Source organism: Alosa pseudoharengus, unplaced genomic scaffold (assembly GCF_046254945.1).
Source record: "Alosa pseudoharengus isolate Yale_2024_CS ecotype anadromous, Long Island Sound unplaced genomic scaffold, YU_APseudo_1.1 YU_APseudo_1.1_scf_25, whole genome shotgun sequence".
In the NCBI taxonomy this organism is placed as follows: domain Eukaryota; kingdom Metazoa; phylum Chordata; class Actinopteri; order Clupeiformes; family Clupeidae; genus Alosa; species Alosa pseudoharengus.
The window spans coordinates 2,212,655-2,227,072 of NW_027468696.1; the positions used below are offsets into that span (position 1 = coordinate 2,212,655).

The 14,418-nt window shown below is 40.7% G+C and overlaps 2 protein-coding genes and 1 long non-coding RNA gene across 3 annotated transcripts; all 3 read left to right on the plus strand.

Moving 5' to 3' along the window:
• The first annotated feature begins 581 nt into the window (after nt 1–581).
• LOC143099141 (B-cell receptor CD22-like) lies at nt 582–4,333 on the plus strand. Its single transcript, XM_076262220.1, has 5 exons — nt 582–621; nt 1,045–1,383; nt 1,673–1,918; nt 3,946–4,209; nt 4,329–4,333. Exons 1-5 carry the CDS (start codon nt 582–584, stop codon nt 4,331–4,333), a joined length of 894 nt encoding a protein of 297 aa, XP_076118335.1.
• A 61-nt stretch (nt 4,334–4,394) lies between these two features.
• LOC143099243 (uncharacterized) lies at nt 4,395–5,460 on the plus strand. The gene is made up of 3 exons (XR_012981441.1): nt 4,395–4,484; nt 5,283–5,334; nt 5,413–5,460. It is a non-coding gene; the product is annotated as an uncharacterized LOC143099243 (long non-coding RNA).
• A 4,356-nt stretch (nt 5,461–9,816) lies between these two features.
• LOC143099142 (uncharacterized) lies at nt 9,817–13,517 on the plus strand. The gene is made up of 7 exons (XM_076262222.1): nt 9,817–9,962; nt 10,084–10,142; nt 10,286–10,541; nt 10,878–11,048; nt 11,210–11,294; nt 11,665–11,724; nt 13,319–13,517. Exons 3-7 carry the CDS (start codon nt 10,364–10,366, stop codon nt 13,515–13,517), a joined length of 693 nt encoding a protein of 230 aa, XP_076118337.1. The 5' UTR covers nt 9,817–9,962; nt 10,084–10,142; nt 10,286–10,363.
• The last annotated feature ends 901 nt before the right edge of the window (nt 13,518–14,418 follow it).

Below are 14,418 nucleotides of genomic sequence, written 5' to 3' on the forward strand. Positions count from 1 at the left end.
TCTTTGCAGAGACATAAAGCTGCATTAAGGCACTTTAATGGGGGTGGGGTGGAGTGGGGGAAGGGGCTCGTATCTGATACTAGAAATTGCATTGATTATTGTGAACAACACTTGTGAATAGAGAATAGATAAGTGACTACGTATGACTCCATGCCCATGATGTATGAAAGTAATTATAAGTTGATGCATAAATAAAAAAGGAGAGGATGTAATAATTACTAAAGAGGAGGACTCGGAGGACGTACAGTGAAGGCCACCAGTGTAGATATTAATGCAGCGTTAACCACAAGCTCACTAACAGCTCGTTGTGGCACTAGTGGTCCGTCTTTGTGAACAGGACAGTACAGAGCAATAGTTGTGGCCGTAGGTCATCGAGCGACTTCATTCTGACTTGAACAACTTTTGAAACGGTGAGTTTTGAACAGAATTATTCTGTTATTGCCACTGGCACTATACAGCTCATAGAAAAAAAAGTGTCATTTTAAGGTTTATGATAATGCAACATTAAAGCTCTTTGTGCATTTGCTTTTCTTTTCTCTTCCTGTGACACCCAACAGTACTTATCTGTGAAGATGACAACGATGCTATCTCTACTTGCAGTCTTCTCATTATTAACACAAGGTAACGAGTGGATTTCTTATACCACTGCTAACGACTTAAAGTGAGTTTATGTGACTTAGTGAGCATAGGTTATCACATCTTTTAAATGTCTGTATGAAACCGAAGTACAATTTGGCATTTATTTTAATTCCTCGATTGTGAAACAAGTTGTGACCATTAATACACAGTGCACAGCCTCTCAGGAGACAATAACTAGCTTGTATTCTCTCATCACTAATAATTCAAAGTAATCAGTCAGTTCATTCATGTTATATGCGAGGGAGACAAAGGAAGTCTTTCCGCTGACTGATCACACGTTCAAAATAACACATATGCTATTTGCTATTAAGCATGCTTGACATATGATCATTTCCTCCATACCTGCTTTCGTCTTCACATGACCAATTGAAGCGGGTGCCTAATGCAACGTTGTCTGTGCTTCAGGTGTGGAAGCCTCCAAATGGGATGTGAACTACTCGGCCACACACATATGTGGCTTAATAGGGTCTACTGTCAACGTGACCTGTTCTTACACATACCCAAGTGGTTTAACGTTCAAGAAAGCTTACTGGACAACAACAACTGTCACAAAACCACCTCCTGATCTTTCCGAGGAACCACGCTATCAAGGGAGAGTTCAGGTGGATTGCAGCAGTGACAGGTGTACCCTGAGCCTGTCCAATCTGACCACTGGAGACGCAGTTGGTTACTACTGCAGGATCACCACCGGTGAAGAGGCACAGAGATGGCTGGGTAATCCGGGAGTTGAATTGTCTGTGACAGGTAATCTAATATATGATCCTTGGAGACTTGTCTCTCACAATTTGGTTAGAAACGTCTAGCTGATTGATTTTATGAAAACAAACTATTAGCACTAGTAGGTCCTAGTAATGTACCCAAGAGCTAGCGTAAAGCTAAATGCCTCAGACATATGTACAGACATATGTACAGGTTGGCTAATGACTATCTGTCTGTATGTATCTCACTATGTCTGTATCTCTATCTATCTATCTATCTATCTCTCTATTTCTCTATCTATCTCTCTGCCATGTCTGTAATTTATGCCAAGTAGACCTGCAGGTAGATGGACCAGAGGGACTAGGAGTGGGGGAATCCGTAACTCTCACCTGCAAATCCTCTTGCTCTGTCACCGGCAACTACATCTGGAAGAAGGATGGGCGCCCTCTAGAGGAGGAGCACAGCAACCGCAACCAGCTGCAGCTCCACCCAGTCAGCAGAGAGGATGAGGGCAGCTACACCTGTGCTGTTAGAGGCCACGAGGGTCTCCCATCTCGCCCCCTCAGGATCACAGTCATGTGTGAGTACCAAAATGCTGGCAGACAAGCACACACACACACCAATAGAGAAGGCTGTCATGCCACACACACACACACACACACACACACACACACACACACACACACACCAATAGAGAAGGCTGTCATGCCACACACACACACACACACACACACACACACACACACACACACACCAATAGAGAAGGCTGTCATGCCACACACACACACACACACACACACACACACCCCGATAGTGGAGGCTGTCATGCCTCACTCACACACACACGCGCGCACGCACACGCACATGCACATGCACACAAACACACACACACACACACACACACACACCCACACATACTGTACACACACACACACACACACACATACTGTACACACACACACACATGCGCACCGATGGCGGAGGCTGCCATGCAAGGCGCCCACCTGCCACTGGCGCCTTAATGCAGGGGCTTACCTGGGCTTCAGCCCAGGGGCCTCGACCAATGAGGGGCCTCCTAATAATAATAATGATAATCAATAATAATAAACGGCGTGTCCGTATTCTCTGCGTCATTAGCCTACTCTGGAGCTAGCCTAAACAATTGAGCACATCGTAGGCTACTGCTCTACAATTACATCCATGCAGAGGCCCCCTTTGTCTTCTCCAATTCTAAAGTGTAACAAAATGTAACAAAACGTAATAAATCCCAACGGGTGTAGCTAGAGGAGAGGCTGAAACTGACTGACAAACTTACAAACTCTGGAGATAACGTGGGTAGGAATGAAGCAACGATAAACGAATGACGTGGATTCCTGTAACTGTCCATGAAAACAGAAGGCATAGCAGGTAAATATCGTAGCAAATAGCCTGGAAATGAAACGGCTTTAAAAACGTATTTCACTTGTCTCATTGGAGTGAACGCAGAACATGGGCTGTGGCGCAAATAAATGACTTAGTGCTCTGCATCTCCGTTCACCAACAGCAAAGTTTGTGCTAACCCATTCTCACATATAAGTCTATATTATGTTTTCTTGTTAACGTGAGATATGTCTCCGTAGTGTAGTGATAATGCATAAGGTAGCCACGTTCACGTCACATGAGCCAGCTTGTTATGTAGGCTAAAAGTATTTCTGTCCCTCCCAAACTGCATTAAACTAGTGTGTTAAGTAGACAGAATTTCAAAAAACTCCTGGGGAACCCCCCAACACGACAAACACATGCACTTTTGAAAAGCTTTTAAACGTCCATATGTGTACCCATCTTTTAACTTGGCCTACAGCCAGTGTTGTAAAAGTCCAACGCTTGTTTTCGTGCAGTAGGCTAGCCTTTTTGATAAGCGATGTCATGGGTAGGCTGACGTGATTCGAGGGCTTTCTGTTCCTGTTTATGTAAAGGTTTTACATAGGCTGAATAATGATAGGCTACACTGCATGTTATTAACCAAAAGCGCACGCTATGTGTCGGGTCAGATCGCGGGCCGGGTATCATTTAAAAAACATATAGCCCAGGGGCCTCGGGTGGTATTAAGGCGCCCCTGCCACCTGCTCATCGGGAGCACTGGGGTTAAGTGTCTTGCTCAAGCACACTTCAACAGGGTCAGGAGGTGTTGGGCTCAAACCAGCAACCTTCCAGTTGCTTGATGACTCCTCTGCCTCCTGAGCCACTGCCGTCCCTGTATGATGTGCTACAACAGCAAGTAATGTGCTAAGCCAGTCACACACAAAATAAATCGAATTAAATCACTAGACAGAATAGTTTTGCTATAATAAACACCATTCATGCAATCCAACATGCAAACATGGGTGGATGAGCACAAAGCTTGGATGTACACCTTCAAAGGCACAATATTTTAATTAAACATCTAAAGAAGCCAACTAAATACTAATCACTTAACTAATAACCCAATTAATGATGCTCTTAGCTATTGTCAGTCAATAAGCCAGTATTGGCATCGGCTCCTGTCACAGCACTGAGACCTGTCTGTGGTGCACATTGTGGTTTCAAGTTAGAGCCCAACTCTTTTTGTGTCTCCGATTGTCTGGGTAGATCCACCAATGGACGTCTTAGTGTTTGTGAGGCCCTCTGGAAGAATACTCCCCAGCACTTCAGTGACTCTGACCTGCAGCAGTGATGCCAACCCACCAGCGCAGAGCTACACCTGGTTTAAGGTGAATGAGTCCACTCCAGTAGGATCAGGACAGCAGTACAGCATCACTAACATCAGCTCTGAGGATGGAGGACAGTACTACTGTGAGGCCAGGAATACAATGGGAGCCAATAATTCGACTTCTCTATCCATCAATGCTGAAGGTACAGTATGCAATATTTGGGTGTGTGTGTTTGCGCGTGTCTCTCTCTCTCTCTCTTGTGTGTGTGTGTGTGTGTGTGTGTGTTTGTCTCTTGTCTCTCATTACCCCCTGTGTAATCAGGTTAGTTGTAAGTAAAAAGTATTTCTAGTCACTGGGAGGTTCGTCTTTAAAGCCTTTTTTCCTCACAGGAGAACACACCGCCATCTTGTTTTTTGTGTTTGGAGCGGCTGCCATGTGTGGAACTGTTGGCTTCATCTGTGTCATCTACCAGATAAGGTGGAAATAATTTATTCACTATTGTAGCTGCTCCCAAACTTATTCTTCTGGTCAGATTAAAACGTACGCTTCTGATGTTTGTTGTTTCTTTTATTGCATTTCTTCACAACTTAAGCTCATTCAATCACCGTTAAACACCGTCAAACACAGTGAAAAACTGAAATAAAATACATAATACATTCTCACATGAGCATATTGTACATAAGCATGTTCTTAAGAGTTCATGAGTAAACATTCATCTAGCTCACATATTAAACTAGTATTAATGGCCTTAGAAAACATTGCACTATTATTTTACAATACACACATGAAACAACATCACAAACAAACATACCGTGTGCACCTTCTGACCAGAAATGTAGGAGTTGCTGTCATGATAAACTGCTTAATCTTTCCCTCTTTCTCTAGCACACCTAATTCCTTGTGCAGCGTAGCTCCAAAAGGACTGCATGCTCATTTTGCACTGCTATTAGTTAGGCTGATCATGTGACCACAGTAACTTGAGTGAAATGCAGCTAACTAGTTTGACCTGTAGGTGCCACTATTTTGCAACCCTTGTAAACAAAACTCACATAGACTCATTATTATTAATATTTACATTACGTTATTGTAAAAACAAATAACATAACAAACAAGTATTTTAAAAAGTTTAAGAAAGAAAAAGACATGTGTTCTCAGCGACAGCTACAACTATTAATACTTATCTATGCATTACAATAAAAAAGGACAAACAAATCCCACATTTGGGATGACTTTTCTATACATGATTATTTCATATTTTCATTGTTTTTATTTCAGCCACTTTTGTAAGAAATCCATGAAGTCTATGGAATCAGCCGAAAAGATGGATGTGAGTAGTTACTGCCCATACACAGAATGTTTTTCTTTTTGTAAATGTTATAGTGGAAATTTGTGTCTGTTTTTGTAGGATGAAGATGATTATGTGAACGTCAATGAGCCAAATGCAGATGGGCAGAATCCCAAGACTGACAACGAGGAGGAGGAGATCTACCAAAATGCTTAGATGATTCATTACTGTCAGACTGCAGGCCTTTGTAATGAATAAGTACACTTTCAAAACAGACAAACACATGCACACACACACACACACATACACACACACAGAGGGAGAGAGAGAGAGAGAGAGAGAGAGAGAATACATGACAAACCCAATGTCACACACCTTCCTACAGAAATTAAAACACAAACAAATAGTCAGTTAGTCTAGTCATTATCTTATTGCCGTTTATAGTCATTGTTTTCTGCTTTAGGTTGTATAAGACTCCTCTTTATAGGAACTCTTTGAGAGTTGGTAATTTTTCATCTAGCCACTAGTGTTTTCATGTATTGTGCTGGTATGAATTGTAACTTGAACTTACAATGCAATCCAATGTTTTAAACTTTTGAAAATAAATGAAAATAATTGTGTTCTGAAAAGACAGGGATCCATCTGATTCATTTTCTGGAAAATATTGCTGTAAGACTATAGCTAGCATACAGTTGTGAATCATCAACCGCAAAAAAGGTTATTGTTGAGAATGGCACAGGACAAGAAAAAACATTAAAAAGAAAATCTAGCTGTGAATCTTTAACCTGACTCTCGCCAGATTAATTTCGTTCTGCCTAGCTCCACTCATCCATCTGGGACCAATCCACTGAAGTGTTGCTTCAGAAGGCTGGGCCTAATCAAAAAATGCTTGCATATGATTGAATAAGCCACTTGTCCGTCATCTATTGACGTGCTACTTCAACCACTCACATCGAAGCCAACCCGTGACGCTGATAACAGTCTCACAGTTGCTTCTACGCTATGTCACATCTATGAAACTCCCGCCCTGCGTCCTGATTGGCTGTACGATAAAATCGGGTGCAGAAATCACTCTCAATGGAAGAGGTCACAGATGGATGTGAGTGAAGCTAGGCGGAGCTAAACGGAACGAAATTCATCTGGCAAGTCAGGTTAGTGAATCATTGTTGTTTAAAAATAATGTTTTCAACATATAGCCACATCATTTGTTTGTCAATAAAGAGTACACTGTTTATTAAGATATCAACTTTCCTGTTCAGTCAGTGTAATTGTTTACCTTCTTCATTTTACTTGCATGAGATTAGTGTAAAGACATCAAGAAACCAGCAAAATAGTTGAATAATAATGTGACAGGTCAATTGCTTGATGTTCTCGACCAAGTCTGTGGAATGAGCCTTTCCATCTGACTGTTCTATATGCCCCTTCTGGTGTGCATGAGTATTGCAGTGTTCCACCTGACTGTTCTATATGCCCCTTCTGGTGTGCATGAGTATTGCAGTGTTCCACCTGACTGTTCTATATGCCCCTTCTGGTGTGCATGAGTATTGCAGTGTTCCACATCGATACTGCATTCCTTCACCATAATCTACACATGACACACCTCCTGGTCATTGTTCAGATGAATCTTCACATGGATCCACTAGATGGAGCTCTGTACCATCTATCACACATTTCTAAGCAGTGCTGCTGTGTTTTGTGGGTTTTTACATTTTTTTCTTAAAACAGTGTGATACCCTTCAGACTTGAAGCATTAGATGCATAGCAAGAAATGACACAAATAGCCTTGTTTAGATTGTGGACCACCCAGGAACTTTGGCCTAGGCTACCAGGGCTGTGACTCCTGATGATACATTATCATGGGCCATGTAACCAACAGACCAAATGGAAGCCATAAACACACTCCATTACATTAACTGATAGACAGAATGTAAGTGTTACACATCAAACAAAAAAAAAAATCTTTCTTACATAAACCAAATTGCAGCTATAATACATGCTATACAATATAATATGTAATACATATGTTTACCTCTGGGGGAGATTTTGGCACTATTCAGAGTTTCCCAAGTAACCATTCAGTGTGACATATAAATATGTAATGCAGTTATACAATAACAATTTATACTATAGTGAGTAGACATAACATGTATTGGTTGCATTGCTCAGATTTTCCATTTGGTGCAGCTTTTTGCAAAGAAATTCCAATACACTTGCTATTTGTTAAATGTTCTTTTCATCAATGTGAAGTGTTTAAAAATGTGTTTTGACATGTTATGAATGTTATGTTATGAATGACATACCTCTCATTTTTATTGAAAATAAAACTTCTTTGTGGATGGAAATATAATCAACGTTTCAAAGATTATGCTGGACACTTTTGCCTTTAAAGTGGGAGAGAGAAATGGGAGTGGGCTCAGGAAATGAGGATGGGTCTGAATTAAATCTGGAGAGAGACTTGTACTTGAGAGACGTGTACTTGACTTCAGTATGGATTCCACTCTCTCATTCCGGTCCATGTGCTCTGGTTCAACCGGACCTGCGGTCATTTGCAAATTCCATCCCATCTCTCTCTCCCACGGGTCCCTGTTACTCTTCACCGTCCGATCTGAATGTAGGCAAAAGGCCCGCTTGAGACCAAACCACTTTCTTAAGTATAGTATAAGTATATATACTCTTTTGATCCCGTGAGGGAAATTTGGTCTCTGCATTTATCCCAATCCGTGAATTAGTGAAACACACTAAGCACACAGTGAGGTGAAGCATACACTAATCCCGACGCAGTGAGCTGCCTGCTACAGCGGCGCTCAGGGAGCAGTGAGGGGATTAGGTGGCTTGCTCAAGGGCACTTCAGCCGTGCCTACTGGTCGGGGTTCGAACCAGCAACCCTACGGTTACAAGTACAAAGCCCTAGCCAGTAGGCCGCGGCTGCCCGTGAGACTGACACATGTCCTGCCATATAAGTGTAAATGTACAAGGACAAATGTGATGGGATCTGGCATGACAGACAAGATATTATAGAATACAAATGTAATGTAAACCAAATTTCAGCAAAATATTCACAGTGAACTTATTTTTACTCTTTCCTGGTAACTGTGCAACATCTGACGGATTTCCCCAGATGGCATCACAAAGTGTCAAATATAGAAGCGTGAAAACCTAATAAAAAAAAAAAAAACATTTCCTGCCTGTTTTGTCTGTTGCCACGGTGACAAGTTTGGTTCCTGTTCAGACAGCTTCACTTGTTGTCATGATACCACTGCTCTTCAAGGATAACGGCAAGGTAAGAAGAACTGAAAATGTATTAGTGTTAAAAGTATGTTGATCTATAGTCTCATTAGAAAATATGCACTTCTAACTGTGGACTAATTCAGAGTGACGTATTTGAGATAACACATCTCTGTGTTTCTACAAGTGTATAACAGTTGTAATGTCTAAACAGGGTTATGTGTCTAAGGATGAGGGGTGTGGCCTCCCTTACTTTGATGATTCTGTTGACCGTTCAAGGTGAATCAAATATTTGTCTTTTCTTGTTTATTAGAGTTTAAAACAACTTACAGACTTATTTGAAATATGTTGTATGAGTGGGAGGTAGAGTTACCACACGTTCTGGTTTTCCCGGGATTGTTAATCTTTCCCGGGACACCAAATGTCCCGTTTTTTGGTGCAAAGGCACTTCTATTTTTTTAAGTATTCCCTAGTTTCACTTTCAATAAAACCTACATTCCGCTCCTGCAATCCTACTATATTTCTTAAGTTATCTTGATTGTATCCTGCTGTCGGAGGCAGGCATGCGCTTATTTGATTGGTTGTAATGCAGACCTGCGAAACGAAAGTTTACCTTATCCATCACCTACAACTACCGGCCGTGCGCAGCAAGCATGTCCAAGAGAGTGAGTGCGTGCGGGTAGGCAACAGATTGGAGAGGGTACCCCAGAGCCTTATAGATCTATCTATATGGGGTAGCTTAGTAAAAAAAAGAAGAAATTTCGGTTCGATTTGGTTTGATAAAATGGGGTGCGAGACGGAGGAGGATATAGGCCTACAATCAAAGTCAGGGCCAGCGGCGAAAAAAAGAGATACACAGTAGGCCTACACAACGCCGACAGGGTGAAAAGGGGTAACTAACTTAATATTATGCATAGTATTGTTAATGTTTTATAGCCTGATATCTTAAAAGAGCTGGTGAAAGGGCATTATAAGAACCGTTAGTAAATTATTATTTAGAACCAGTAATAGGCCTAGTATAATTAAGGCATTTAACATTAATCTTTTTTTTTTTGGGGGGGGGGGGTGGGTTGGCAATGATTGTCCCGGATTTTCACAAATCAAATGTGGCAACCCTAGTGGGAGGATTGGGGGTTATGCTGTTTAACTGTGTGTTGTGTGTGACCGTCTCTCTCTCTCTCACTCTCTCTCTCTCGCTCTGTGTGTGTGGGTGTGTCCGGTGTCTGTGTGTGTTATCATATTTAGATGTATCTGGTGAAGATTGGGGCATCACATACCTGTCTGAGCATGTCTGTGGTTTTGTGGGGTCTTCCGTGAACATGTCCTGCTCTTACCCCAGTAATCTGATCATTAAAAAAGCTTACTGGACAAAACAGTCTGGTGATCTTCCCGATCTTACAGACGACCCAAACTACAGAGACAGAACCAGCCTGGAACTAAAACATGTAACCTACATATAACCTACATGTAACCTACATATAACCTACATGTAACCTACATATAACCTACATGTAACCTACATATAAGTGTGTTGACCACATTTGATTCTGGTAAGTATTACTGCAGGATTACACATGCTGACGGTCAGTGGATTGGAACGCCAGGGGTTGACCTGCATGTTAAAGGTAAAGAGAAACAAAATCGCATCATGCCTGTCTAAGATTCATGCGTTTAGATGTTTATCAGTCTGGCATGTTGTAGGGGAAATATAGTCTCAATAAATACCTCTTCAAAAGTGTAAATACATATGCAATGGTTACTCTCACAGAAGCCCCAGATAAACCTACATTGTCCATCAGTCCCCCTGGCGACATACTGGAAGGTACATCTGTAACTCTGACCTGTGATGGTACCTACCATCTACCAGTGCAAGGCTACAGCTGGTTCAAGGGAAACACAGACCAAAGCCTGGGCACTGGCAATACATACACCATCAAACACTGAAGACACTGGAGAAGATACCTGCAAGTCAACAAATAAATGTGGTAGCAGATACTCAACTAAAGAATACCTCAACATTTGCTGTGAGTTACCTTTTCATCACTTTGAAAAGACACAATTATAATGGGGTTAATTTTTCAATGATCATTTTGTTATTCTTTTTATTAGTATATTTAGAGCTTGATTTACTAAGATGACAACTAAATATGTCACTAAATATGCACTCTGGCATATTGCATGTTGGTTTGGTGAATATTTGTGTTTTCAAGGTGATCAACCAGATGTCAAGAAGTGCCAACATAATGGAGACAGCAGTATTCAAATGAGAGTTGTGTGTGTCTTCAAGCATGTGTGTGTGTGTCTATTACTTGCAAATGTCTTGTAAATATAACACATTATGTATATTTTGTTTCTTGTAGTTTTCCTTGTTGGTGCAAAAGACAAGGAAAGTTATGTGACCTGCAGCAGTGATGCCAACCCACCAGTAGAGAGCTACACCTGGTTTAAGGTGGATGAGTCCACTCCAGTAGGATCAGGACAGCAGTACAGCATCACTAACATCAGGTCTGAGGATGGAGGACAGTACTACAGTGAGGCCAGGAATAAATATGGAGCTGAAAACTCTACTGCTGTGTTCATCACAGTTAAGGGCATCAGTGGATCAGGTTTCAGTGCATCTCCATGTGTCTTCAGTGATGAGCTAAGAGGGATTCCCCTTTCCACTCCATTCTTATTTCATTAATTCCTTCAGATGAACAGAGCCTTGTCTACACAGCTGTGACAATAGTTTCCGTCTGTGGAGCTATGGGACTCTTCTGCTTGGTTTTCTTCATGATGTGAGTGACTGACTAAAACACAGTCTAATATTTTTTAATAATAGAATGAAATGCCAAATATGGTATTTGTTAAAGCCATGTTGAGTGTTCCTTAAGGTAGACTCACCAGAGAGGGAGCCCAACCTCTCTTCAGTAGAGATCCCCAACAAACTCCAGTGTTTTGTTATGGGAAAGATTGACACAATTGTGGGAAAGATTGACACAATTTTAGCCATAGAATGGGCATATCAGATCGTAAGGTGATATCTGTTGAATATGACAAAAAAGTATAATGAGTTAGAAATGATCATGATCACAGTGTGTTTTGTAGAGAATAAAGGTATTGACAAGGCAAATTCAAGGCAAATTCTATGTTGTTGTTTTGTTGCAGCAAGAAATGGAAGACAACAGCAAGATGGACAAGTCAAGCACGGGACTTCCCTGTTTTCCTGTACAAAGTGCACTTTATTACATAATATATAAAGAGTTTGGTTCTAAAACGCTATATCCTCCATTTTAATGAATTTTCATGAATCATTTAGGCCCTATTTTATATTTGTTTTTCAAGTAATGTTAGTGGAAATGTAATTTAGTATTATTATTTAATTTATCTTTACTCTATCAAAACAACATAACTGCAATTGTATTCATATTACCTGAAATACACAATTAAATAACATGACATAATGTTTTTAAAAAAATGGATTAACCCTTAGAACCCGATTGAGGCAAAGTGCGTCAAAAAACACACCCTTTCTTCTCTGTTACATTGCTCCGCGACATCGCAACGAGATAAAACCTTTATTGCATGACAGAGAAGAAGTGGGGCTTTCCAAAGAGACTACGCACTTCTGTACGATCAAGTATGAAAATTTTAAAAAATCATGAAATTAAATCAAATTGCATCATATTTACAGTCTATACTTCTCTGCGTTCACCTGCGCACCCATTACTCTCGTTTGAATTAATCGCATAGATATGGCAAGCATATCAGATGAAAGAGGAGAAACAGGGCTATCCATTGGTACCATGGATATCAATCTTTCTGGCTTATAAAAACAGACAAAGTGACTGCAAAATATTAACATCATGTACACAAACCAACGCTGCACACCCATTACTCTTGGAGTAATTAGTCGCGGACCCGTGATCGGATATATATGCCACGTATGTTAGATGAAATAGGAGACACAGAGCTATCATTTGATACCAAATACATCCTTCTGGGTTATAAAACAGACGAAGTGACAGCAAAATAATAACTTCATATAGCTGGACTTACCCCACGTTTTTGTCTGTTTTTGTGGCAAAGCATGTTTATAATCCAACGCTATCGTGTGTTTCTCTATGGCAAAACATGTTCATAATCCGGTTTTGAGATCCTAGCAAATTCCTGCATGACATCCAATTCATGGCTCACATTGCATCCGAAGTTGTTCAACAAAGAAACACCTTTTTTGCCTTTACTTTGTTCATGGCAATGCAGTAAAAAGTTGAGAATCATCATGAGCGCATACACCATAGTCACACATGCTAACAGGCAAACTTGGGTCAAGTCAGGTCACATCAGTTCATGTCACAGATATGGAGCGCAGAATGGTCATTTTTCATCGCTAAATAAAAAATGGCATTTATTTCCGTAAATCACACACCACATATTTCTGTAAATTGCTCAGCCCCAGAGTATCCCTCCAACATGGCAATGATATTGCCTGTTTCAGGACAGTCTGCCCTACACACACATGAAATGCATGTAGAGCTATGAGCTTGCTGTGGTGAGATACAGGTCAAAATATAAGATTTTTTATAATATGATCTGGATAGCCTAGACTCTGCTGAAAAAAACAATATATAATATGTGTGTGTGGCACTTACAATGACCAGAATAAATCCTTATGGATAAAGGTAGTGAAAATGCCCTAAAACAGCTTAGGGTTCTAAGGGTTAATGGCGTTTTGAAACCAAACTCTTCATATTTATTTATATTATATGGTATTTGGTTATGTGTATACTATTGATTTATTTCTCGCAATTTAAAATACTAGGGATTATGTTAATATTGCCCTGGGTGGACAATCTGATGCCATCCAACCAAGCTTGAACCTCAACACCACCCAACCTGATGGAGTTTACCAGAGCCTGAACCCCAACACCACCCAACCTGATGCAGTTTACCAAAGCCTGAACCCCAACACCATCCAACCTGATGCAGTTTATCAAACCTTGAATGCAAATACTCCCTAAAATGTACAGTTCAGGTAACATAAATCTGTGTAGTTTGTACACAAACAGTATTTACTCTGTATACTTATATACTATTTACTCTGTAACTGTGTACTAAATTCTAACTATTTGAGGAAAATATTCCATTGTAAGGGTAGCCCATTATCCAGATCACGACCAGTTCTGCTGTAAGTTTGTGGAGACTGTTCACAAAACATTTGTCGAGAATTGAAGGCAAATAGAAAACTGTTTGCAATGTTAGTGAAATTGAACACACCTCAGCTGTTGAGTTAGCCTGACGAGCCAGACCCACATTAAAATGTAGGGTCTGGGCACTCACCGTTCGCAGTGCTCAGTCCGAGGGGCGGGATAATCGGTTGTCTTTCAAATTCCCTCTGCACGCAATAGGACAGCGCTATGAGTCCCATGCGTAGTTGGCTAGTTCAAACTTTTGCCAACTTAATAAAAGCTTAACTCGTGTCACATTGTTCGCTAACAGTAACATTATCTTATTTGTTTTCAAGTAGCAGGGAATTCAAGCCAAACCGTTCCAACTCTGCCATCAATCATTATGTTAAGCCCACCTAACGACTCTATACACGATTTGATTGGCCTGATAGAAGTTTTTTTAATTTTTCAAGCTCACAAGCCAACGGAGAGTTGCTAGACTAGCCCTGGCAGCAAATTTAATTTGCTGCCGCTAGGGTGCGTCTAGATTTCTAGGCTACTGTTTAGTCATAGATGAGTAGAAATAGTACTTTCTGTTGTTTATCAATATACTTTAGCTTTGTAAGATTACAATGATCTTACAGCAATGGTCTGTAATGTCCATGTGTTGATTAGTCTGAAAACAAAACAGAACCTTGTCCAGTATTTAGGCCACACAGAAAATATTGAAGTCTGATTGGCCAATGTTTACTGA

Bases quoted from the DNA above. Each gene is read 5' to 3' on its own strand.
- LOC143099141 (XM_076262220.1), top strand. From the start codon at position 582: ATGCTATCTCTACTTGCAGTCTTCTCATTATTAACACAAG. The intron at 1,384-1,672 runs GTAATCTAATAT...TATGCCAAGTAG, and splicing joins AGTTGAATTGTCTGTGACAG to ACCTGCAGGTAGATGGACCA. The intron at 1,919-3,945 runs GTGAGTACCAAA...TTGTCTGGGTAG, and splicing joins CCTCAGGATCACAGTCATGT to ATCCACCAATGGACGTCTTA.
- LOC143099142 (XM_076262222.1), top strand. From the start codon at position 10,364: ATGGTACCTACCATCTACCAGTGCAAGGCTACAGCTGGTTCAAGGGAA. The intron at 10,542-10,877 runs GTGAGTTACCTT...TGTTTCTTGTAG, and splicing joins AGAATACCTCAACATTTGCT to TTTTCCTTGTTGGTGCAAAA. The intron at 11,725-13,318 runs GTACAAAGTGCA...TTAAAATACTAG, and splicing joins CGGGACTTCCCTGTTTTCCT to GGATTATGTTAATATTGCCC.